The sequence below is a fragment of the Ambystoma mexicanum genome, chromosome 13 (genome assembly GCF_040938575.1).
Source record: "Ambystoma mexicanum isolate Mex_15411 chromosome 13, UKY_AmexF1_1, whole genome shotgun sequence".
Lineage (NCBI taxonomy): Eukaryota > Metazoa > Chordata > Amphibia > Caudata > Ambystomatidae > Ambystoma > Ambystoma mexicanum.
The window spans coordinates 101,032,038-101,059,560 of record NC_090938.1 but is presented as its reverse complement, the minus strand read 5'-3'; the positions used below and the strand labels follow the sequence as shown (position 1 = coordinate 101,059,560).

Genomic DNA, 27,523 nt, shown 5'->3' with positions numbered 1-27,523 from the left:
AACCAACAGATATTTTTCCCCCAAGGTGAGCAAAAACAATTTAACTTTAAAAACAGGTCTTTTTGAAATCCATATTTCTTTGCACCTAGAGAAATGCATGCACATTAAGCGTTTTCAGGTAGTACAAATATTAGAGCTCCCTCTGTGGACTGCTTAGCATATACCACCAATGGGAATACGCCTGTGGAGTTAAGAGGGTTCGAGGTAGGGTAGGTGAGGCAGGCTTCAAAGCGTAAGCTGTTTGGTATTCTTACTGAATTATTTGAATTCCCCTATGTGTTCTTGTGCGTAGATGTGCCTGCTTTTCAGGGAGCAAAAGTGGCTGGCACACAGCTTCTCTGTAGAGCAGCAGCTACTCAACAATCTGCCCAGCAACCAAGCACATGCTGGCTGGAATGTGGATTCCACAGGTACACAAAACATATCAAAATGCATGTATAAATATATACATGTCCAGCCCGAGTGGGCCAAAAGAAGGCCAACAAGCAAGAGGGCGCAAAGAATAAGGCTTAAACCACGAGGGTGAGCCAAGTTTGGTACTAGATTGGCATTTTCCATGGTAGGTATAGCAGACCGTAATGCACGAGAAAAGTAAAAGTTGATTCCCTGCCAGCAGCCTCGAGAGTACATGTCGCAAGGCGAATTAGAATGCTACAGAAAATGGGTGAAGTATACCTGTGGCAATCCACACAAGAGGGCTTGTGCGGAAATGCAAGAACCAAGGGAAACATGAATCTAAGAATCTCTCCGTGAAGGACAGCCTGGTGCATCCCAAACGAAATAAATGAGCAGGTGAGTGGGCCTTAAAAACTCCAGCATCAGCTAGATCCCTAATCAAAATAGATCTGCTAGGGCCGCCATTGAAGTCAGCGCGGAAGAAGAAAGGAAAAATAAACCCAAGCACTAGTATCATCAGAGATCGAAATTGGGAATTGTTGACTACGAGCAAAAAGCAGCTCCTGGGTATCAGCATAATGAGTTAAGCAGGCGCTACTTCTGCAGGACCAAGAGCTAGTACAAAGGGCGCAGCAAATGTAAGTTTCTGCAATATGTTAACTCTTTTGGCCATTTCATGCAAACCAATATGCTCTAAATGTCACTTAAGTGTGTTCATTATAATCCTTTACGTACATTCCAAAACATACACAGTTAAAAAATAACCTATCTGGGCTTGCATGGCACCACGAGTCAAAAGTAGCTCCTGGTGGTTGCTCGTTTCAAGCTAAGTAGACTCCCCTTGGCTATAACCAGGAGCTAAGTAGCTCCCAGCTCTTAGCAATTTCGAATCCTTTATTACACAGATGGCAAACGGCTTTTACCCATAAAATCAAGCACCTAAAACTACAGATGTTCTTGCCACACCCTTGCCAGGGATACGTTTTGATGTGGCAAAACCATGACCACTTGCATGTGCTCCTCAGCTATCTACTCAAGAAACTCATTGCAAATGGGGAACTATATGGTCTTTAAATTGAAATCAGTTTTTAAGTGCTTCACTCTTCCAGCGCTGAAAGAAAGCATTATGGGGGTCAATAGAGATTTGATTTAAGTTCTACAGGCACAAAACGTAATGAGAATGTTACATTCAAATCAAAAGCACCACACATCAAACAAGCGGCTAAAACAAAACCACGGTACAGATTCTGGAAACTGTTTACGCAGTCAAAAGAAAATAGACTAAAGAATGAGTCCCCACCCACAACATCAGTTTCAAGCCTGTGAGGAACAGCAGTTCTATCAAATGGCTCAAAAGGAGCAACTTCTTCAAAGTATAAACATGTGTTCATCGGTCCAATGTCTCCTCACATAGGTTTGCCTTACCTGGTCATATTCCGAAGCACCTGGATAAAGTGGCCACCCAAGGAAGAGCTCAGCTATCACGCAACCCAGCGACCACATATCAATCGCTTCACAGAACGGCAAACCAAGTATGATTTCAGGCGCTCTGAAAACAAAACAAATTATTAGTAATACGAATCCAAAACTCTTAGATTGAATACCCAAAGGAGCTGCACCCCCACAACATGAGATTACCAATAAAGCAGAAGTCAAACAAGAAAAACTATTATTCACTTGAGTCGACGGTAGAAAAACATGCGTAAACAGTGGCTAAACAGGATTTGAACTCCTTTCAAGTGCTCCCCTCGAGTAGTTAATTTCCCCCCTCCCAAAGATCCCGCTCCATAGGAGCGTTGTACCCTTATTGACATCTCAAAGCGGATATTGGTTGAAGGTTTAGCAATATGAAAGGATTAGAATGAGGAGGAAACTGGATTAGGTTATGGTGGAATGCCTATACGGCTTTCAAAATTGAAATTAATTTTAAAAAGCAGCGTGATTGGGCTCGCAACTTTTTTAATGTCCTAATATTTTGTAGCGATTTTCAAAGAAAGAGAAACATTTAATTAGAATAATGATCCCTAAACAATTATCAAAAACAGTGAAAGTAAAATAAATCATTTTCTCACAAGTAACCAAGACCATGAATTCAATTAGACACTTTTGTGAAATCGTGCTGTCTCCCAAAAACGTTCCATTGGTTGAGGTTACTGCAACTTGGACATGAGAACACAAGATTCCGACAAACATAGAACTGATGGGTCTAAGAAAGCAAACTATTTCCACGGTTTAAGCATTGCGGAAATATGTATGGCACGAGTGTTCCCGATCCGTTGGGAAGAGATTGGATTTTTGGTTGCATCTCACAATCTTCAATAACTCCATTCACCACCATGGAGTTCTTTTTTCATGATCTGCCAGTTGGGAGTGCTTCAATTAATTGCAGAAACAATTAACATGTCAAGGATATTTTTAAAGTTACGATCTTGGTTTCGGAAACAATTAGCAAAATCGCAGTTGGAAGAGGTAAAGGCAAACACGATATCTTGAATATATTACTACATTTAGTGGAAAAATATTTACAACTAATGGAATTCATTAATCAATTGATGGGCACAAGGAATATTAATAGAACTGACATTTCTCTGTGGTGGCAACTTTGTTTAAGCATTTATCTTGCGTCCAAAAGTTTCTGTAATGGGAACAACCTAGTTTAGCAAAGAGTGTAAGCAATACTTTTTGTACTATACCAAACTCTAGGTGGCCCGGTAATGTTTGCACCGCAATCAACACCCAGAGGTTGCCGCTACTGCAATGGTGAGCTCATTTGTATATTTCTGCCATTTATAGAGACGTGGCTATTTAATGTTTCTGAAATTAATCAAACGGTCTGAAGTTGGAATTCCATTTAGAGTTCTAACCAGCTTTTTACATGTGTAAGTTCCAGATTTTGTAGCTCATGTAGGAAAGATAGTGGTTCAGAGTTTGGCCATTTTGAACGTGAAAGCAAAAATAAATATTTTGGGTGTTCTGCCTATCCCACTCATCAGTTATTACTTTATTTCCAGGTTGTTCTGTAATAAACTGGAATTCAGGAAGTTTAACTGAGATTTTCTTTAAAATCAATTATGCGAGAAATGTGTATCCAAAACTTTACTTGGAGGACACAATTGTTTCCAAAGTCGAGCTAATGCAGTTTGTGAACATCATGAAGGGGGTTGTACCAAAGCAAACGACTGTCTGCTCTTAAAAGCAAGCAGATATTCAAAGCCTGGGGTATTCAGGCCTTTTAACTATGTGGCACGCCTCTGCCTTTTTAGGCAAATAGAAACTCTCGTTGATCAAAACGTTTATCTGAGGTTTTTATGCACAGATGAGGATGGAAAACTAGAGGGAGAACATGGAAAACTCATCAGGAAGATCTAAATACTTGTGGGACAGTCGCGAGACAAGTGTCCACAGTTCGGGTTAGGGAGGGATTAAGGAAGAAGGGTGGGGGCAGAGAGTTATAAGCAATATATGAAGTCTTCAAAAGTGATTTATGTAAGAGTTTAATTCACACGACAAATTAACATTTAAAAAAAAAATCTAAAAAAAAAAAGAAATGTACAGAAAGAGGAGTGAACTGATTGCCAGCAGGACAAATAAGACACTGGATTTATTTGTATTTATTGTGCATTTGTAAGGCGCTTCTACATCAAGTGAATTGGGTTTCTTATCACCCACAGGGCAAGAGGGAGGGAACATGGGAATGAAAAGCAAATGTAACAATGAAAGAAAGAGGCAGACCTACTAGGCCTTGTGAGCATTCAGAGCATGCAAATGTAGAGAGAGGAGGGAGTGCTAGAGGTTCCAAAGAGGGAAGTGCTAGGGAGTAAGCAGCTGTTAAGTGACTAGGTGAGTGGTCAGCTACCAATAAATAAGAGTGCATGCCTGTGGTGGCATATGCAGAGGGTGCCAAGTGCTGGGAGATGTGCAAAAGCTTAAGGCGATTGGGTGTGGGAGGCCAGGACCCAAGGAGGACACAGAAGGGCCCTGGTCACCAATTTCAGCAGCTGTATGGTTCAGCAGAGTGAGGAAGCGAAAAGAAAGGTATTTAGGAGCTTCTGGAATTTGAGGGGATCCATCTCAAGATAAAGAGGAAGGGGGGACGGCTTTTGCATAGAGGAGTCTACCGAGGAAAGATCAGCCACCTGCTTGCTGTTTAACAAAGCGCTTGAAACACAAAGATTTGGTGCTGAGGAAGGAAAAGATGTCGAGGGAGAGTATTTAGGGAGATCCAGTTGTAGATCAGCACAGTGAATGGCATGGAACCTGGGGGGAGTACCCATCCAAGGGAGATGGGACCCCAAGGGAGAAAGAAGGGTTGGAGAGGGGGCCAGTAGAGATGGTGAGGGAGAAAGAGGGGCAGACACAGACACGGGGAGACAGACACAGGGAGAGACAGAGGGTCGGGCAAGGGGGGGCAGACCCGCCAGGAGCCCTACTGTGGAAATATAGAGCAGGTTGAGGAGGGGAAGGATGGAGACTAAGACAAGGCTACCTGTAGAAGGGGCCTCCTGAGCTCTGCTGCCCCCCCCCGTCCACACACCACCGCCAGCAACCAAGAAGAGAAGGCCGTTCCCTCTCCACAGGTCTTATACAAGGCTGTCGCTCCCACCCAGGAGCACAACATGTGGTTATGATATGATAGGTTATTTATAATGCGGTTAATACCCAGAGGTTTCCAAGTGCGGACCCGGGGATCGAACCTGTATTGCTCCGTGTCGCTGTGCTTCCAAGGTGAGCACGTTGCCACTGAGCTATCCTCCCGAGACGTTGCCAAGGATACTTTGTGTGTGGTGAACAGGCAACTGGTTTGTTTGTTGCCAGGCCACGTTTTGTCGCTCATGCCCCACTTAACCACGCAAGTATTTTTTTGGTTGTCACCAGGACAAGTTGTGTTTGATTTCTAGGGGAGATGGGATGCAGGGCTGGACACACAGACACACATTTTCAGGTATTCTGTGCGATTCCCAGATAAGGGGAGTTGAAACTATAGGTACAAGTGGCTTTCCAGAGCCCCCCTACCGCTCCCCCCACACCCCCCAACAATGATGGACACAACAAGTGGAACTCGTTTTGCAGGGCTCAGAGGGGCTTCATGACAAAACAAAGTGGAGATTGAAATTATATGGTGGGCGAGTGAGAGGAAGAGTTGAAAGGTTTTCCTGGCTGCACAGGTTGAACTTGGTCTTGGAGGGATCATGGCTTGGGTCCACATCCCCTCTACACAGTGCAGGAGACAAAGAGGAAAATACATTTGGGAAAAATAAAAGTTAACCAATACTTTGGAAAAAGAAGTTTTGCAATACATTGAATACATTGGGGAAATTAAAAGTCATGTACTACATTGTAAATGAAGGGGACATAGAAACTGCCATTTCCACAAGCTCCCTAAAGCAGCAACAGAAAGTGGCAGTACGGTTTTGGACAAACCTAGCCTTTTATTATATAGTACATGGTAAGTAGTTGTATGGTGAGGAGGACAGAGCAAACTCAGTGGGTGCCTCATTTTGAGGCAAATAGATCAGATAACTGGTAATTGAGGAAACTCGAACAGTTCTATAGTAAGAGCCTTGAGACCAGGTATCCAAATCTGTTGTCCTCGCTAGACTATCGTTAGACCGGATCGTATCATGGAAATACATACATGGGAATGGTTAGTGTTCTTACGCGTTTCAGGTGAAAACTATAATACACATGTGAACACTGAAAGAATCCTTAGTCTATTAGAATTGCATGTCCTGGAAGAGGAAGGCTATCCTTCGTGATATGAAGGATTCATTTCTTCAGCGTTAGATGCTCTTGCATACTACAATGACTACCCCTGTATCTACCCCTAAACCCAGCTCTACAGATATTGGGTGTATCTGCCACTTTTACTCCCTGGAAATGGGCCAATACGTCAAAAATGAAAATTGGGAGTAAAAATATTCCCAACAAAAAAATAGGAACCTGGCATGCAGGAACTTGTGCCTCCGCTTTCATTCAAGCAGCTCCGTGGATATGTTTATAACAGTAGTGCATGTAATACTGAAGGAAGAAAGTGCTATTAAGGCCTGAGCACAAGAAGTAAACTTGTATCTTAAAGCACATGAATAAAAAGGTGCAATTAAATAATTATTACAAAAACATTTCAGTTTTCCAGTTAAAACATCTTCACTCTTAGAACATACTTCCATTGGGAAATGGATTTACATTTTTACCCTCCAAAAATACTTGTATAGTTTTACCACCTATACAATATATGGAGTAAAATACTCCCACTTCAAAACCTTATCTGGTGCACTGCCTACATCCGTTCCAAGAATCATGTTGCAGAACTGGATTGAACAGCAGCAAACAGCATTAGCCACAGCGACATGGAATCCTGCTCAAAGGGCTATTGGGTCAAATAAAATCTCTTCCGAGACAGAAACTTCTTAGTAAAAATTAAATTCTTGAAAGCCAAAAAGCGCCAAGACCCTCCTAGAACTGGAATGCTTGCAATAAAGCATTCTGAAAAAGGCCACTGCAATGTAACCAGCCACATACTTAGCTTCCTATTAGTAAAGTAAGTATCCTGACATAAAATGGAAGGACAAAGGGTTTTGCCGCAGGCATCATTCCGACCCAGAAAGCGGCACAAGTCATCCTTAAATGTGAAATGAAAGGTGACAGCAGCAGCACACCACATCGCTCGAAGTCCAGTCCCTTACAAGTGCCTCGTCGCTTGGAGAGATTCTAAGCAAAGTCATAGGTCCACTGAAATACTACATTTATCCTGATGAAACCTCTGAAGCCTCCTTATACTGGTCCTTCACAAAGATATATAAAGCTCTACAGAAACTGCTGCCATCATTAAAAAAAAATAACACCGTTTCTGAATTGCATACCTCTTGCGAATGATTTTAGAGTGGAATTATATAGACGGAAGCTCTGAGAATCACCATGAATTTTAAACTGCACCATATACACTCCCAAAACACGGGCATTTCTCATGCTAAACCTCAAAAAAGGTCCTGACAAAACTTTTTTTTTTTTTTTTTTTTTTTTTTTTTTAAATTGGAGTATGCGAGGGTATACAACCACGGTTTCGCTCACTGCGCTCTTCACAGAGGAGACATACGCATTTGCATATAAGACTTTGTCCCACCCACAAGGGCAGTCCAGCACCGGAATGCTAGGCATTTCTCCTCTGAATAGGAGTACAACTGGCAACCCCAGACAGGTGTTTCGGCATTGTTGAGCCTCCTCATTGAGGTGAAGCTTTGCCTCGAAGCACAGTGAGCAAGGGGTCCATGTCTGGATTACCCTGTGTTAGTGTGAAACCCCAAGTTTCACAAAGTTACAAAAAGGAGTGTAAGAGCCCCCCACTGAAAACGAACAGGCGTCAAATACCGTTATATGGCATTTCTTCTACTCAGGGGGGTCTACAACCACGTTTTAGCTCACTGCACCCTTCATAGAGGAGAAATATCCATTATATAAGTCTTTGTCCCACCCAGGTTGTGGTTCAGTAAAGAAAGTAATCCAAAAAGAAGACCTCAGTGGACCCCCTGACCAATACTGAATCGCAGAAGAAGACTTACAAGTTGCACAACCTACACATGTCCTGCACAAGAAACAATCATGAAATAGACGGCACAAGTAGGCTTTTAGGTGTATACACCAAGGTTACCCAACAGGGGATACCCAATTTAACATCGCTGACCGGGGATCTAAACCTGCAGCAGTGAAAGGCGGCTACGGATGCGGTTCAACATTACCATGGCCAGGACTACAAAAAGGTGGAATAGTTCAAAAGGGAGGAAATTGGAAACCTAAAGCCAACATGTGCGCTTTGCATCTTGCAACAGCTATAATTTTAGTTCAAGCAGTTATCATGGAACTTTTTCTATTAGCCGGCCTTGCATAGAAAATGTTTGCATAGCAGCAACTGAAGGGTGCAGAAACTAGGATTAAACGGATCACTTTATCTGAAATGTTGAAAACAAAAACGCAAAAACACAGGTTGATATAGGTTCGGTTCATTTATACAGCTCTCTGCTCCATTTGCATTGCCTCCAATCGCTCTGGAGGATCTGAATAAGGCAGATGGGTGAGATTAATGTGGCAAGATGGGAAATAAAAAATGCAAGAAAGCTTTGCTGTCTCATTGACATTTGCAGACCAGACGTTCCCCGAGCTCGGCGTGGGTGTTCTGTGTCAAGAGCATAGACCCATTTGTGTCCAAAGAAGGGACTCGTGTTAGGATGCATTGTTTCCCTCCCCTGCCCCCGTCTCTCCCTCAAACCGCCCCCCCAGTCAGTCTGTCCCTCTCCCACCCACCAGTCTGTCCATCCGTCGCCCCTCTTCCACCCCAGCCCCCCGTCTGTCCCTCTACCTTGCCACCCTTCCCCGCCCTCTCCCAATCCTTCCCTCTCCCAGTCCGTCCCGCTGTTTCCTCTCCCTCCCAGTCCCCGTCGTGCAGTTTCCTCTCCCCCCAGTCTGTCCCACCCCCCCAGTCTATCTGTGACACCCACCCCCCCAGTCCGTCCTTCCCATTCCCCCTCCCACCCCCAGTCATTGCCATTCCCTCTCCCGCCCCCAGTCATTGCCATTCCCTCTCCCGCCCCCAGTCATTGCCATTCCCTCTCCCGCTGCCCAGTCGTTCCCATCCCCTCTCCCTCGCCAGTCGTTCCCATCCCCTCTTCCTCGCCAGTCGTTCCCATCCCCTCTCCCTCGCCAGTCGTTCCCATCCCCTCTCCCTCGCCAGTCGTTCCCATCCCCTCGCCAGTCGTTCCCATCCCCTCGCCAGTCGTTCCATCTTCTGTTGTCAGTACCAGTCCATTTCAGACGCCCCAGCTCCATCCTTCCTGTTCTCTCCCAGTCCCTGTCCTCACTGTTGTCCTGTCCTCGTCACCCCTCCCCTCTACATCTCAGTCGTGTACGCCCCTCCCCTTTCCCCTGTCGTTCCCTCTCATACATTTTACCCCATGTCCCACAAGGATCTGGTAATTGGAAGATTTACAAAGCCAGGTGCTAAGCATTATGGTGGGCAAGAACATTTGGATCAGAGAAACAGCCGTTTGAGCAATGAAGACCCCAGGCACCCCATTTCAGCTTAATTGCTAGGTTGGCAGGCTGAGCACCCTCCAAGTCCTTGCTCCAACTTGCTCAGGTGCTATGCTCAGTGCCCATCTGCGAGGACAACATCCGACTCTGCCCAGCTCCCTGTAATGTTTTCACCTTGTGGTAAGTGAATCCTCTCCACGGGCCGCTTATTTAACTTTGCAGCGCTATGTGCATTCACTAGGACCCTCTCCCTTGATTCCTCCAACCCCACCTCCATTTATCCCCATTTGTGATTGGCTCCCTGGGATCCAGTAACCAGTTCATGCCACCTCGCAGGTCGGACAGCATCCATTTGCTTGCCAGCACCTGCAAGCAAAACATCAAAAGCCAGACCTTGTGTGAGTGTAGCTTGCACTACTGTTGCTCATAAAGTACCCTAACTGTGTGGGGAGCTTGCACTGCAAAGGCCCAAGCTGTACTTGATTCTGTGTGAGTGACATTTGTGTGCAGATGGTCTGAACCAACATTCCTTACCAACTGCTGAATCAAATACGAGGCAAATCCATGCTAGTAATGAAGTTATGAAATTATCTTGAGGGAAGTAATGTGCAAACTGCTGTCTGTGGTTTAGGCCAAATGCTTAGTTGGTTTTATTTATTTCTATAGCGCACCTGACCCCGAGGTATCCAGGCGCATTTGAACCCAGGAAAAATGTTAAGACATAGGCAAGTAGTCAAAATTACAGTTACAGCTGTAGAAATAGACATGGTAGTAATGCAGTTGTTACAGACACAAGCATTGGAGAAGATACAATTGGATCAGTCAATTATTTCTTACTGACTGGCCAGGAGATGTTGTTCTCCTGAAATTGGTAAAGAGCTGGGTTGTCTTGATGGAAGGTGGGAGAGTATTCCCTAATTGGGCTGCCAAGACAGGGAAACTACTCCCTCTTGTTTTTTTTAGTTTATGCCCCAGGACCACTAGACAGGACATATTAGCTGCCCTATTGACCTGTGTGGAGGACCAGATCGTGAATTTAGCATGGGGCTGTGTGGTTCAAGGATTTGAATTTAAGACAGTTTTCAACTCAAGCTTTTCCTCGACAGAGAGCCATTTGTGTGATCTTATTGCAGAGATATACTCATTCCTAGGGATGTTTAAGGCGACTGAGTGCATTAATTACATTATGACATTAATGAGCAATAAAGTGGACGGTAAAAATAAATTCTTGGAGTAAACCAGTCTTTCACATTTGTACCGGACGCTTCAACGTTAACATAACCCCACTCAAACTCCAGGGGCATGGTCCAACTTACTACAACTATGCAGATGAGAAGCAAATCGTCTACAAAATCAACACCAGTGGAAAAATAGACCATCCATCCAATTATTTGTATGGGTTTGAGCAGCAATAGCCTTAAACCCAACCCAGATAAAACAGATACCATCACGCTCAACTCCTCCTCCAAACAGACCAGAAGCATCTAAAGTAGGTACAAATCTCAGACTATTGATGAAGACCTAACTCTAGAAACCCAAGTCAAGGCAGTAGTGAAGGAATGCTTCCTCCATGTATGACAATCAAACGGATATTGCCCTTTCTGACCTTACCACCTAGAACACTTGCCATCCTCTCTCGTCATGTTAAGACTAGACTACGCCAACAGCATCTACTTTGGAATGCCGGACTACCCAACAAAAAATATGTTTAATGTCAGAGTTCGAAATTAAGGTTGAAAAAGGAGGAGTTAAAAGCAGCTCCTGTGTATCTCACATTAACGGATGACCAGGAGCTACCACTAGGGAACAAGGAGCTAGAACAAAGTCTGCAAATCTAACTTCCACATGAGATGCAAACCTATTATAGAAGTGCTTGTTCAGCACTATTTGGCGTAGGGAGCCAAAAGTAGCTCATGATTGATGATGAGCTCCAGAGCTAAATCGCTCCCAGCTGCCTTCAATTTCGAACCCTGCAACATATACAGAATGCAGCAGCAAGAGAACTCTCCAGAATCGCTAAGGGAGAACATTACACCAGCTCTCAAATCCGTGCACTGGCTACCATTGAAAAAAGGATTTACTCCAAAACACTCCATTCTCCACAAAGCCATTCATGATCAAAATATGCAATTCCTCCAAATGAAAATATCCATTTATACACAAACTAACCCTGAGATCCAACAAGAATAAGACTATTGGTCCTGAAACGAAACAATAGTCAAAAACTTATGGTGAATCAGCCTGCTCATACAGCTCAACAAAACGCTGGAACTCGCCCCCTAAGAAAATACACATAAAAGAGGAACAACTGATCTTCAGGAAATCACTGAAAACCTGGCTCTGATTTGCAGGTCTAGAAGCAAGCCAGGGTCTAAGAAGAAGCCTGCAACCACAATGCAAAGAGATATACCTCAAATTATGGGGTTGCCTTGGGGACCTCCTGGGTGAAGTCAACCAAACTTGAACTTTAACAAAAGAGAACTTAATAATCGCTACCCACTGCACAAGTAATCGGTCTAAATACCAATCAAATATACACTGCATTGGCATAAGGATCTGCACACCTTCCCACCATTAGCCCCACTAGAGCTCAATTTTCCCGAGCACCCCACACATCTACCAAAGCTACACCAACTCTAAAAATCGAGCAAAATGCACACACCCACCAAGAACACTCATCCATAGCAGGTTCAATTACAACTTCATACCGCAGAGCACACAACCTATAAAGAGACACCCAAGCACCCACCAACCGATACCACCAAGAAGCAAACACACAGTGGCAGGTTTACCAAACAAAATTCCAAAAGAACAGCAAAATCACTCTTGTACTACCCCTCTTCCCCCCATTAACAAACTGACCCCCCAGGCCCCTTTCTTTCCAGATACGCCAGGGCACCGGGAGACCATGAAAATGGCAGCAGTGCACAGTATAAACAATATTAACATAACGTAAAAGTAGTCTTTAAGTAGTAATACCTAGCCTTGTATATGCAGGATGTGTTCATCGTCTAAATCCAATATTTTCAAGAGGGCTCGGATTGTGTGATTGGCAAGTGTTAATACACATACAAATAAATGAGTTTTTTTCCTAGTCAGAAAGAACAAGCTGTAAATGGAGGCCACCCTTTCACCAGTACTACATTAGCATCTACAAGCTCTGCAATCGCTCACAAAGTGTATTGCTGTATCCAAACAAAACATATATATATATATATATATATATATATATATATATATATATATGGTAAATTCTCAAAATAAAAGGCATACAAGAGCAATTTGACAGATGGGCAAGTGCAGTGTCAGCAAACCAACACAACGGTAGTGGATTGCATATGTATTCGATATAGGCTGAATGAAGCGAATCTATTGAAAAGGTCAAGTTGCTAACTGTTAAGCAAAAGGAAAGTGTTGCGAGAGAGCACTTTGCGGAATGTGAAGTGGGGAATATTAGACTCAATGGGGGGTGGGAGGGGAGGAGTGTAAATAGCCTGAGGTGGCAATCTCAATTTATGGGGAAATAAATCTGCTGATGGGCAGAAGGTGTGTCCTGACGTTTCCATTTGGAGTCCGTTTACCCATCTTCACCCAATGACGTGCATCATATTTACAGGGAAACAAACATTTTGCATAAGGCGGCTCTAGAATTGCGATAAAGGCAGAGACCGATCCAGCTTAACAACCTAGCAAACCTGTCCCTGAAAGCCCCTGCAATGGTGCAGCTTAAAAATCAGTAATAAAAAAAATAGAGTCCCCACATAAGCCTGTATCAGTGACAATCGCAACGAATGTGTTTGCACCTACGTGTTTATTTTTTCTCTGCTGAAAGGCCTGCAGCTTATGGGTCAGTTGCCATGGCAACATTTCAAAAGGTTGTCGGAAGATAAAGAAGCGTGAATAAAAGCCTTGATAACAATAACATAGCCGAAAGTGGCCGGCAAAAATTCATTTATTTTTGGCATTTGAGTGAAAAATCAATCCTCGAGCGTGGAGTGGAGAGAATTTGACATCACAGCATTGTGCCGATCCCAAACAAAAAGCAAACCTCTCAAATCTCCATACAAAAACCCTATAACCTATTTCCCCATCTCGCAGGCTAGGGTTGAGAAAAAACAATATTCCCTTTTAGCTTCCTATTTACATTACTATTAATAGGAATGCCTTCATGAGGAAGGTGAAGAGAAGCTGTGAATAGTAAGCACGTGCACTCCAACAAATGTTCCATGCTTCAAAAACCAGGTTATGGATCTGAAAAATGTAAGCAAATTATGCGGGTTGGATTGAGAACATAAATATTTACATTTTGTTCAAGCCAACAATCCATGCATTGGAATTGCAGACTATAAAGCGGAGAAAAAGAGTAAGCCCCAGTGAAGCTTAAAGGGGAAACATGTGGTTGCATCTAAAGAGGCGGGGCCAGTGGAAATCCAGCAGGATAACCACATCAATTTAAGTGGGACCAAGAGGCAAGAAACCAGATACACTGTAGATCAGGCAAAAAGTCACTGCGATTATTCCAGGCTTAAACTTCAATGTTGTAAGAAGGAGCTTCATCGAGATTAATATTTACACTTTGCCTTTGAAAGAAGTTTGAAGAATAAAAAGGAGATCAGCGAGATCAAGTGAAGCTAAGAAATATCGGTCGCTTGCCCATATTCCACAGCCTAAAGATGCCGTCTCGCTGCTACTGTTGGGGAAAATACAAAGTGTGCCTTCTTAGAGATTTAGGCTGGTAGCCACTAGACTAGACTCGAGAGTAGGCTGTCGGAATCCCCTCCAGCCATGCAGCAACACCTTGAAGCCGGGCAGAACAGCTCAGCAAGAGCACGGCATCTGCTCTACATTTTACCTCTGTTAGATTAAAAGAAGCTGAATCATTCTGTCCCAGGGCTGGAATCTGCCATTGGCTAGTGGAATGCACGAAACGCCCCTGCATTCCGGCCCTTTCCAGAGGCCAGGACATTCCCGAATGCTGCACACGTCACTGATTGGTTTATTGATTTATTGGTTAAATGGGTAGGAAAGCTACAGGAGAACTAAGGAATACATTTGAGAAGGCGACAAATGTAGTGCGGTTCCAAGTGGAGGCGAGCTCTCATTGCCATACCCATGATGTGATTAAAATATGGCAGAAAATATCTACACCTGTAACTTTATTCTCAAAATCTTTATCTATGACACCAATATATATTTATGTTTCCTGGAGTATAGTTAGGAAAACAGTTTAGGAGTATGGCAGTAATATGAGAGACTGCATATAGAAGACTCCATATTATGAACAGTCATTCTGCTGAGTGTTATCACAAAATTTTGCAATCGAATTTCTTTTCTTGGTATTTCCCACAAAAACCTACAATCTGCTGTTTGCCTCCGAGCACTGAGGCACGGTTGGGCATTAAGCCCTCTGGCCAGGACCAAAACAGGGCAGCCAATGACACTATGGGACCAAGGGGCAACAAACCAGATACACTGCAGCTGCATCAAAGCCTGCCCCATCTCGAAGCACAGAAGTGAGATTCACCAAATGCCTAGCGCAGGACACATGCTCCTCATTAAAAAAATGTTTTAAAAAACAAGCTTATCCGACTACAAGGTATAGCCAATGAACCCATCGGCAACAATTGGAACCTCATTGAAGCCAACTAGATTGAAAAATGGAGGATCACCTTGGCACATAAAGCACACCAACTTCACACGAGACTTCCTCTGAAGTACTCCTGAACCACATTGCACTCAAACAGCAAACTACACACTTATTACAGACCAACCTCATAAAACCCAGCATTTCTTTGCCGTCGCCCCCTTCTGTTCAACCTATACATTGAATCCCTCCAACGGACAACCACAACATGCACCTTTTACCAATACGCTGACACAAATATAATTAAAATCCCCTAGCTCTAGGAACTCCACACCCTCAGTCTTTCTTGCCACCCACATCCTAAAACCCACCCCATCCAAGATGGATCTCCTCATCACCTGTTCCACCAGGCACACACCCAGCCTCACCCCCTGGATCAAAGGACAACCCACACCAATCTAGACCCAAGCTCCACCATTGACTCACACCCATCCTTACAACACCACATAGCTACAGTCACCAAAACATGCAACCTACAGCTAGTATGGCAAGGTGAGAATTATCCCCCCCCCTCCCCGAATTGCGTACCACAGACCAGGCACTAGTGTCCAAGCAGGACTACTGAAACACTAACCTCACTGAACTCTCCAAACATGATCCACCCCTGCAAGCCCTACCGAACACAGCCGCAAGACTCAACTCCTATCAAACTCTGTGCCAGTCCCATTGGCTCCCAATACCTCAGAAGATCGGTTTCAAAGGTCTATGCATCATATACAAACTCATCTTACCATCATAAACTAAAATCCAACACACACCAGACAAGCCAGTCAATAACTCCTACATATTTCACTCAGAAAGCGAACACTCACAAAAACAAGACCTTTCACAATGGGCTCCCTGAGCCTATGCCCTCCCATATCCATACGACACCTTCCATGGAGGCCTCAAACGGATTCCTTTCCACACACCTTAACCAGCCAGACAACCTCACCTAGCTTAACTTCTGTCGATCCTCCTCGTCCCACCTAATACTGAAAAACAGTTACAACTTTCACCTCCTCCCTTTTGAACTTTGTAAGGCACTGAAAGCTGCTACGTAGAGCCAGCGTAGAATAAAAGGTTTTATTCTATTTAAATAAAACTTGGACAAAATGAATAATCTTTCCTTAGAACAGACACCCAATCATCCTCCGAGATTAACATTTGATTCGAGGAACAAACCGAATCAGCGCCCTGAAATCTGAGCTCCTACATGAACAGCAACCACTGCAAACACATGGTAAAAGCATCATTGCATATTGCAGGCCACACTCAGTACAATCTTCTGCAAAGAAGGCCTCCTAACCAACTCCCCTACTGAGGTACTATGGAGCAAAGATCTAATGATACCAAGGTGTAAACGCTGGAGACACCAAGGCCATAGAAGAAGCACCATGAGAACCTGGAAAACACTAAACCTTGAATAACTTGGCAATGTAATGCAAGAGACTAAGCCAGATCCCCATAAATCAGATGTTACTACCGGAAGACAACTCAGCTACACTAGAGAACTCGATGACTGAATCACTGAACATCCTTGCAATGTTAAAAATGCAGCATCAAAATGCAGTTAAAGACGCCCCGCCCCATCTATGGGGTGGGGCAGAGTGGGAGGAGAAGAAAGAATAAAAATAAGAAAGCTGCAAGGAGCTTCCTGCTCCAGTTTAGACCTCCAAAAAATTGAAGGCAGGAAGCTACATGGAAGACACCAGACCATCAAAAAAAGGCAGTATACCAAAGTCTAATCCACTATTGCACAGTGGACATCCTTAAAGTAGAAACACTACTACTCTGTGAATGGATCAGTAAGGCCCCTCAAAAAGAAAACAATGAGAAACTCTGCATATTGCAGCACAGCGCCAACCCCAATATAAATTGGTATATATTGAACTAATGCATTCATCAAATCCCTAGATGCAACCATAACCCCACAACCCCTGCCAGGAACAGATTTAAACCATTATCTAACATTTTTTAAATGTGAAAACTGATCAACAAAGTCAGCTTTTCAATGGACTGTACCCCCCGCCCCCCCGATTATCTACTATGATATTCCTCACCAACAAAACACTGACTATTTTCACAAACTGATTAACAGCCCGCTCAAAACAGAATTGCGCATAAAGCAGTAGACTACATCAAACCACTTCTAATAAAACTCACCTGGAAACATCCCTCCAATTACCAGCCAAAAATCTAAACATCTATCTATACAGCCACATTTTGGAGCACTTTTAGAACAAATCATCCTCCGATGGATGACGCCCCTTCTCACTTTCTCACACAGCACTTGCCATTGTTTCTATGAAGGGAAAATTATGCCAACAACGTTCATCAAGGAATGCCACAACGCACCACAAAAAAATCTGAAACGGATCCAAAACAGTGGTTCACAATTACGCAGACTCAACCAGAGGGAAAAGACAACACAAGCAGAGCATTGCACCAGCTACCAGTCAAAAAAAATAATTCACTTCAAGGCCATAGGCATCGTCCACAGAGCCCTCCTCCTCCAACATCCAGGAGCAGCATTCATCAAACGTAAAATCTACAATTACCAACCAACTAGAGATCCAAGATCCAGAAAGGTTGTGCAAATAACCACTACAAGATTCTGCTGAGAAAGACATGGAATGTATGCCTGCTCAACTATGGTGGGCAATCTTTGATACAAGCTACAAAGCGACACCCACAAAGAACAAAACCATTTGAAATTCAGCAAGAATGTAAATCCTGCTTTTCAAAGCAAGAGCAATGGAAAATAGCCAAAATTTAACTAACAGCATGACAGCACCTCTCAATTGACTCACACTACCCAGAAACACTCCTCCATGCCCCCCCACCGCACAAACCCTGCCCAAATGAAACCCATACGACTCCCAAACGGCCATTTTGAAAAAAACTTACGGCACTTGGTGAAAATCATCAATGACTACAATAGGTCAACGTCTTCCGGCACCACTTTAAAAAGGAAAAAAAATAATTAAAAAAAGAAAAAGTAGCACATCTCGCCCCTCCTCCTTCCTGAATAACACAATACATCAGGCCCCTACAATATTGAAGAAGCACAACGTAACAGATGTCATATGCTTGGAGCCAATAAAATAAACATGCAGGGCCACCCAGTGACGCACCTACTAACCCTCTAACTAGCACCTGGATTCTAACAGATCCTCCTAACACCAACTGATAGGCTAGACGCGACCAGTGCACACCCGCCCTGCAAGCATGAGATTCCCTTGCTGGACACAAAGCCTTAAATGTTGCCAACAAATCGCACATAGAAAGTGGTTGCGTGCACACACAGAGCTCTGGGTACTTCAGATACGCACCACAATCTCACTTCTTCCCTCATCCCCACCGTGCATGGAGACCATGCACATGGCAGCAGTGTGTGGTACAAATCCTAATAACGTAACATGTGCACATACAGATGCCACTGTTGCGTATGTCAATTATTGAATACAAATTCAGAGAAAGAAAACGGTTTAAAATAAGAAAAGAAAAGTATACCAAGTTGTCTTCTAAAAACATTGGAAGTCGGTTCACACATCCTTGCGGGGAACGTGCTGAACTTGAGGAAGGTTACGTCCACGATTCCCTTTCATCATTGCTATCTGTTCTTGCACAGACTGTATTCTCCATGCTTAAAACTACTTATCCAACCACTTCCAAGGTGTCGTTGCCAGACAGACGGAACAGGTCTCTGTGGATCACTACAGTGTCAGGTGGCGTATAGAAGAAAAATGGGTATCTGAAAGGGTCGTTCTGTTCTTACAGGGAAAAGCCATCTAACCTTCAAGGAGGACAGGAACTAGCGGGCATGAAGGCTCACAGAAGAACGGATAGAAAAAGGAGTGTGAAAATACACAGAGCTTTGCAACAAGATGAAATCAGTTAAAGGGCCCCCAAGAATTGAAAGTCGTTGAGAAATTGGACGAACAAAGCTCCATATGAATCAGACATAACTGGGCTAATCAATAAAAGGAGGGGAGAATTGTGGGAGTTCATCAACACCAGTGTGCTATTCTTTCTCTTACAGCGCCCGATACCTAGAAATGACAGGATTCCCAAAGGAACAAACAATGTAAAAACCGACTAGCCCCCCCCCCCATCCTCACCCACCCCCCGCCCCCCAATCCTTTAGGATAAACTGTACACAAGCCAGCCATGTAAATCAACAATCAGTGATCAAATTCTAGAATACATTTCTAATACGCATGGCCTTATAAACCGAACACCTTCTGCTGCTTCCACATACAATCCAATTTCGTAGGATACTTTAATAAAACTGCATTGAAAAAAAAGGACTCCAGGGTTAACGCTGACCAAGGGCACCCATATATAGCATGTACATTTGGGGATTTTTTTTATGCCAGACAAGGTGGGACCGGAGTCCGCCGCTTTCCCAGATTTCCTTAATTAAAGGCTCTATGTGGGCGTCTCCCATCCTTGCCTTACAGCCTTGTCATTTGGGGCTCTAACTTTGCTTTCCATCGAAAATATTTTTTCTTGTCCTGGCCTTTCTTATTCCATCTTTTTTCCTTTTAAATGTAAAGCAAGCATACACGGAGGAGCTCACTACCAATTAGACGGAAAGCCAGCTCTATGTTCTGAAGCCTTTTGAATAGGAGGAAGATATTTTTGTCTCTGTATGAACGCAAATTAGCGATTAATGTTGGAAAGCACGGATTCACCAAATCCTGCTAAGTCTATGTCAAAGCAGATTCTAAAGAGTATTGACTGCACGCAAGCGTATGCACGGTTTGATATTGCAAAGTACTATAATGTGAAATCCCCCATCAATTTGAAAAAATACAAAAAAAAGGCGAGTAAAAACAAATACATTTCAGAGAGAAATGCAAATAGCAAAAGCAATGAATGTTAAAAAGGTATTTGTATCGAGCGCCGTCACCAACAGAGTGGTCCCCAGGCGCTCAGGAGGATCTGCAAACAATAAGGCAGGGTGGGGTTAGTCGGGTGAAGCGGGAGTAGGAAAGTGAGAAGGTGGTGTCCTGTTGGCAGCTTCAGTTCGGTTTTCACTGTGCGCTGAGCTTGGGTGTGAATATTGGATCGATCAGAGTCCTTGTGTGCTGTTGGTGCGACTTATGTGTTGATTGTTGTTGCAGTGTGGTGAAGTGTGTGCGGTTTGCTGGGCGAAAAAGTGGTTGTGTTGATTTTTTTGTGAGTCAAGTATGCAGAAATGTGAGCTTTGAGTTAGTGGGTTCTATGTCTTAGTCCTTATAATTCTTGATCTATATATCTGGTTGTCCAGTGAAGAGGGCATATTCTCCCTTTCCTGTCCGTCTAATTGGCATGAGTGATGGCATGGCAAGTTCCCAGCTGTGTTATTTTCGACCTTTGTGTACCAGGCTGTGGCGTACATTGTGCCCTACTCCGGTACTGGTCCTGTTTTTTTCCAGTGACCCGCTCGCTTCCTATCCATTTCCTGTCGGTCATCGGTGCTGCCATTTGTTTACTTAGTAGGCTATGGTGTTATTAACATATCAACCTTACCCTTCCATGCCAAACCTTCTGCGATCGATCTTTGGTACAAGTCTAGTTTATGCATCTTTCAGCCGGTAAATTGATATGTCGTAGATTGTTTTTACCTTCCTTCAGTTGATGGTTGGTTGCTTAGGGAAATAGGAAGTATGGGTTTCCTCTCAGCATTGTTTCAGCTGTGTATGCGCCCCCATAGGCATGCTTTCTAGTGAAGAGCCAAGATTTGAGGAGTTTTCTGAATAGGAGGTGATCTCTTGTGTTACGCATGTTCTTTGGTAGCTCTTTATAAGTTTTTTTGGGGGAGGGGTGAGAGAAAGAATACCCTGAATGTTCTTTTGTTGTATGGTTTTGGTTCCAAACAGATGTCGCTGCTGGATCCGAGTGGCTTGGATGTCCGGTATAGGTTTATTTTCTCTTAGGAATTCCGCGCCTCGACCGGGTATTGCCCTGTGCGTTATGCACATTGATTTTAACTTGATTCACTGTTTTATTGGTAGCCAGTGTAACATATTCAGCGCTGGTGTGATGTGTTCTCTTCGAGGTAGTTTGAGGAGCAGTCTGGCCGCTGCATTTTGTATGCATTTGAGGGTTTTTTTTTTTTTAGGAGTTTTTCTGGCATGCCCAGATATAGGCTATTGGCATAGTCTACTCTGGACATGACGAGACCAATGACGGCAAGTGTTTTGGAGGCGAATGACAAGAATGGTAGGATCCTTTTTACTGCTTGCAGGAGAAAGAAGCGTTTCTTGATTACAGCGTTTACTTGAAGCTCTAGAGTATGTCGGTTGTCCATCAGGACTACCAGCTTTATTCTTTTTTTATACTATAGACGATTGCACTGGGGTTATACTAAGTTCTGTTGGCATGGGGCTTTAGTGGTTGTCACCTCCGTTTTTGTGATCTTTATTTCTGTTTTGCCTGCGTTCAGTTTGAGGTAGTTGGAGTTCATCCTTTTGTAGATTTCACAAAGGCAGCTCTCTAATGTGGTGTTTTCTTCTTGTGTGCGTCATCAGCGTAGTCATAGCAGGTGAAGCCATGTCTTTTAAAGATCTTGATTGAGACAGGTACATGTTGAAAAGTAACGGAGAGAAGGATCCTTGTAGTACTCCGCATGAGGATTCGCTTGGGTTGGATTTGAAGAGTTTGATCCATACGGTTTCTGTTCTGTTAGTAAGGCGCAGTTGGTGATTCCAATTTCTTCCAATCTCATGAGGAGGATGCTGTGGTTAACTCGTGTCGAATGCCGCAGAGGTCTGGAATTATCATAGTGGTGCCATTGTCTGTGTTTGCCTTTAGATCATCCCAGACTGAGGGCTGTTCGTTCCTCTCATTGGTCTAAAGCCTACTTGTGCCTGGTCCAGTAGGCGGTGCTCTTCTGAATTCTTGGGTTGTTCTATATATGTAGGTTTCTAGCAGTTTAGCTGGGTATGGGATGTTGGAGAAGGGTCTGAAATTGGGGAGATCCTCTACATTTCCTACCATATCCTTGAGGAGCAGCTTGATGTATGCTCATTTGAAGGATTGTGGCACTTTCCGTGTTGAGATTGATTGGTTGAAGGGGTTTCTGTAGTAGTCCATGGGTGTTCCTTGTGAGAAGATTTATTTGTATACATCTGGGGGGCAGGAATCTGTGGGGTAACCGGTTTCCTTGCTTTTGTTTACCAGCTTGACGAATGTCTACTGATATTAGGGGGAAGCTTCGGAGTTTGTTAGAATATGACAAGTTATTTATAACACGCTTAATACCATAGGTGTCTTAAGCACAGACAGAGGGAAATCGAACCTGTGTTGCTCCGTGTCTTGCTTCCAAGGCGAGCACGTTGCTGCTGAGCTATCCTCCCAAGACAAATGTTCCTCGTAGAGGTGGGTGGGTGAGTTGCATAAGGTTTTTCTTTGGTGATCTCGTCTATTGTTGTGATCCAATCGTGAAGTAGTTCTATTTTTTTTTTACCACGTCAGCTTCGTCCATAATTGGGTTTTGATAATTTCCAGTAGTTCAGTTAAGTTGCAGTTTGACGGTTCTCCAGTTCTCTTTTCATGATGATCGATAGCTTGTCCTATTGCTCGATTATTGGTGTGGCGAGTGCATTTACGAAGGGAATGATGAGGTGGTCGCTCCAGAGGATCTGAATTGGTGACGCGCTGTGGTAATGAGTTTTTTGTTGGCAAAGATTGCGTCTAGTGTATGTCCTGCAGTTTGGGTTGCTCCTTTGACTAGTTGATGTAGTTTCATTGTTGCTAATTAGCTGGCTAGAGATGTGTGTGGTTGTGGTTTCTTCATCATACCAGATGTTGAAGTCACATAGGATAATCAGGCGATTGTGATCGATGGCTAGGCTGGCGATTGCTTCCGTGAAGGAGTCTACGAAGGTCACATCATAGGTTGGTGGTCGGTATATCAATATGAATTTCAGGTTCGTTCTGGGGTTTGGCGATAGGCAAAGGATTAGGGATTCACAGTTATTGATGTTTAATGTGTATTCCAGTGTGGATTCTTGCCAGTCCACCACCTCTTGGTTTTCCTGTTTGCTTGGACACACTTGAAGTTATTAGGCAGGCAGCTGTTGAGTGATCTTGTAGTGGTCATCTAGCCATGTTTCAGTTATGAATAGGATGTCAATACCTCTGTCACATAGGAGGTCGTAGATTTCAGTGGCATGTTTGGACATTCACCTTGCATTGATTAGATTGCAGTGGAATTAATGGAGACAAGATTGCAAGGTTTCAAAATTAACCAGAATATGATTACTAATAAAAGAGATAGTTTAGAAATTCAGGATGGATGCATTGCATCACTGATAATTTCGAGCATTAGAGTCGTCGGATGCCCTGTAATAATTTCAGCATTTTATTTAACTATTCAGGTTACTGTGCCAGTCTCAACTTCCCATTGACAAAAAACTAGCATTACACAGCATGAAAAGATCATACATTCAATTATTTGACCATTCAGGCATGGATAATCAAAAGGTGGAAGACAGAACAGAAGGTGGCCTTCACATATCTTTTGAAAGCCACCCCTAACAGAGTAGGAACCTCTATGGACCACTCCTTCACAATCTCGCCAACTCAACCTGCCCTTTGATCCCAGAGTCGATCAGGGGGACCACATTGTTTAGTAATGTCACAGCCATCTTAACCTGCATTACATTTGCTATCACTCTTCCTTTGGTTATATGGGAAGCAGGTCAGGAAGCTACTTTAAGCATCTTCCATTCCCCACCTTTAGATACAATTATCACTGCTTTCAGCACATCAAAGCTTTTATTCCACTTATTAAAATTGGGGACTATTGTGCTGTGCTTTTTGCTGCTCAGAAAGGTTGCCAATTTTGTAAAGTACAGGCGTTTATTTCTGCTATTCTATGCCTAAAAGCTGCAAGCCAACTTTGGGAGATTAACAATTTGGAGAAGGCAGACCATCGGCACAGATGCGCAACCAGAAGTTTAGTGACACAGAAAGAAATGAGATACATATTGAGAGTGGTGATAAATACTATATGGGCAGCCATCTATTGCCGTATTAGCCCTTGCGCATATGTAGCAGCACACACTGGCAAGCCCAACAACATTCAAAAACCCTGACAAGGATTTGGAGCTCAACATGGGCTTCCTTCTGCATCCAACCGGATTGTGTGGAATGTTGGTGACCGGAGGAGTCTGTTCAGCCTTCTCCACGGCTGCTTTCTGATCACTTCTACTGAAGAGAAGACTGCCAATTGAAGCACTCCTCAAACCATTCAAAAGTGGAGCAATCACCCTTGCCGATTTCCATACCTCGGTTTAACACGGCAGCTTCTTAATGGCCAACACGTGTACTCACTCATCTGTCGCATGTATACAGTGCCTGACACTGCTCCCTTCATTGGTTGCTAGCAGCACCTGCACTGATCAGAGCTATTTTAGGATCCTGGTGCAAACTTGTGTCTACAGATTTACTCGACTTTCATGGAATGTAAATTCCTGGCAGTGACTTTGCTTTCATACTATAAAGCGTGGAAAAGCTAAATATTTGGAAACCAAAAATTACAGACACTTGCATGTGTGGAAAATGGGACACTAGTTGCTTTTTGTTCAGTTGAAAAGATGGCTCAAGGTTGCAGAAATCAAACCTTTTTATTTTTTATGGTAGATTTTCCCTCGCTTTTATTTTCCCCTGTTAAAATCATTTTTGAATGTTTGAAATATAATTGAGAATTACAATAATGTAAATGCGTGATTTTTCTCTCAGCTCAGGACATGCTTGAAAAAGAATGTCCCCCCAAACTTTGTAGATTAAAATATCAGAGGTGGTGGCAGGTCTCAAATACCATTGTTTTTTGATAGCACCCTGTGGCTCTGACAGCATGGAGTCACTAGAGAGACTAAAAGATGGCATAGCTGCAATAAATATGCCAAACCCAAAAAGTAACCTTTTAACGCAATGATTTAAATGAGATATCAAACATTTCCAACACACTGGTCGACTGCATGGCCAACAATTGTTAAGAGCACAAACTTTAGCCTCCGAAAGAGCCTCCCAAGCACCCAATTCTCAAGCTCTTGTGTGAAGACCGCTCCATGTCTGCCAGCAAGACAAAGGACAGCTCTCGCGATGCAGAAACAAACGGCCTCCATTCACTTCAAAAGAAAGCGCTAGAAGGTTCCCTGTCGTCTCAAATTATCTGTGCAAAATGTCAGCCGTTACCCAACCTTGTTGACCTACTTTGCAAGAGACATCAAGATTGCCTGTGCAGTGGATGGCGAAAAAATAAAAAATGCTTCGAAAACATGCCATACACTTTTCTAGTCAACATGGGGGTTGGAATAAAAGAATTCATAGGTTTCCTTACAAAAACAAGATCAATCAAAAACCATGACGTTGAAAGAGAACTGAAAGAAATTAGTTTTAGCTGTAAGTGGGCCATACAGGACATTGTCAATAAACACAGAAAGTGGCTATTACTGGAGCCCAAGCGTACCTGTAATATCGAGACTGCAGGTATGTGGAGCATACGGCCTTAGAGACATGGCTGGCGGAACCAAAGTCGATGACCTTCACCCGATAGGGCTGGCGCACAGGATCCACCAGCATAATGTTCTCGGGCTTCAGGTCGGCATGGATCAGCCCCAGGCTCTTCAGCTTCATCAGCGCTGTGGCCACCTGCTGCAGAATGGGCCGGATATACTTCAGGGGCAGGGGGCTGAACTTGTTCTGCTTCAGGAAGTCATAAAGGTTCTGTTCCAGCATTTCAAAGACCAGACAGGTGTGGTTCTTGTGCTGGAAGCACTCGTACGAGCGCACAAAGTTATACTCGTCCGCATTCTCGTTGCTGAGGCGGGAGAGGATGCTCACTTCGATCTGTCCCTGCCTTGCATAGGAAGGGTGGTTCTTTAAGATCTTGATGGCCACAATCTCCTTAGTGCTCCTTTTCCAGCATTTCGCCACCTGGCCAAAGGTCCCCCGCCCCAGAAACTCCAAAACCTCGTAGCTGTTGGTCATAGAGCACAGGATCTCATGCTGGACGAGCTGGTAGTCCCCTTCCCCACTCGAACTGCTGCTTTTAGTGGTTACAGTGGTGGTTGTGGCAGCAGCACCCACCGCGGTTCTGTTTTGCAGCATCAGAGGTGGATGTTCCTCAATTATCTGCACGCTACCGTTGCTATCCACCTCTTCACTTTTCCTTTTCAGTCCACATTTTTGGTAGGGTTCCAGCAAAGAAACGTTGCTCCGGTGGGTTAAGATCTGGCTGCTTTGGAAAGACGCTGTTGCCCCACTACCTGTGCTGTCTGCAGCAGTCACCACGATGTGCTCTGCGGCAGCAGTTGGGAGCAGCAGTGTCTGGTTGTAAGTGGGTATGCTGAAATGTGCTACCTGGTGGGATGAGCTGCCTTGAGAGACGCCGTGGTTCTTGCTGTGGGTATAATACTTGTTGCTACTGCTGTGTCCTGCAACATCCCAGCCCGAAGGCTCGACTTTTAGTTTCTTTGCACAGAAGGCACTCGAGGACACCGACGGAGGGGAAAACACCTGCAGCTGTGATGCCATACCTGGAAGTAACACAATGAGAAATTTGGTTAAGTCATTTCCAAACACACCGTTTCAATGAGAAAATACCCAAGTAGTTAATGGGCATACTTGCTTCACAAATGTATATCCTATCGCCTTACAAAGAGTGACAAATTCAGACCCCAACGGGTAGGCATGTCCATTTAGTAATGCCCAAAATCAACCATTTTTCCAAACAAATATTAATGCAGGACAGCATTCATAGATCGCAAGTTAGCTGTCAAAGAGTAAACCAACCAGAAGCTTAACATTTATGTGTTAGTGTTTGAGCCACACGTTTAGAATTATTTTAGATTTAGATGGTGGTGCTGTGGGCAGCATGCCACTGATCATGTGTTTCTCCATGCCAATTTCTGGAACATTACCTAGACACGCAAAAACTGGAAATCTCTACTTCAAGATTTGAACGTACCCAAAAGGACTTTTACTCCCCAATGCCCAAATCAATACATCCAAAGTCTTTGTGGCAGGGTCAGGGAGGTTTACGCACAATACAAGCAACATGCATGGCATACCATATTGCTTCTGCCCTTCTCCCTTCAGCTACTCATTTTCCTCAGCACATTTAAGCGACCTCCTGTCATTATAGGTAGCATACACAGGGACAATAATGTTTGCCTTCAACCCCATGATTACCCCGTAGATCCCTTCTGCACACCGCACCCAAAATCTCTGCCCCCTTTGATGTTCTGAGTGGCTTTGGGGTGTGCTGGCTCTCTAATCCCTGTGGGACGGATACAACTTTCCTCACTTTTTGCAAGTACTTTGAGGCTATTAAAAGCTTTAAAATATCGTAATGTTTCATTGTTCCTACTGTTAACTTCTACAATTAGAAGTAATTATGCATGTGCCATCAGCAACCTTGCTAGGCTTACACCAGCAAGGGGGGGAGGGGGTGGTTGAAGTGTCAAGTTGCAAGCTAATAAT

The 27,523-nt window shown here is 43.8% G+C and overlaps 1 protein-coding gene across 15 annotated transcripts in view; it reads right to left on the bottom strand.

The window, feature by feature from the left end:
• Nucleotides 1-27,523, bottom strand: part of HIPK1 (homeodomain interacting protein kinase 1) — a 413,229-nt gene that overhangs the window by 261,951 nt on the left and 123,755 nt on the right. For all 15 annotated transcript variants that reach the window (XM_069633380.1, XM_069633373.1, XM_069633376.1 and 12 more), the window contains 2 exons: nt 25,509-26,577; nt 1,822-1,945 (listed from right to left, as the gene is read on the bottom strand). In XM_069633380.1, coding sequence (XP_069489481.1) covers nt 1,822-1,945; nt 25,509-26,575 — 1,191 coding nt within the window. In that variant the 5' untranslated portion in view covers nt 26,576-26,577. The remainder of the gene's footprint in view (nt 1-1,821; nt 1,946-25,508; nt 26,578-27,523) is intronic.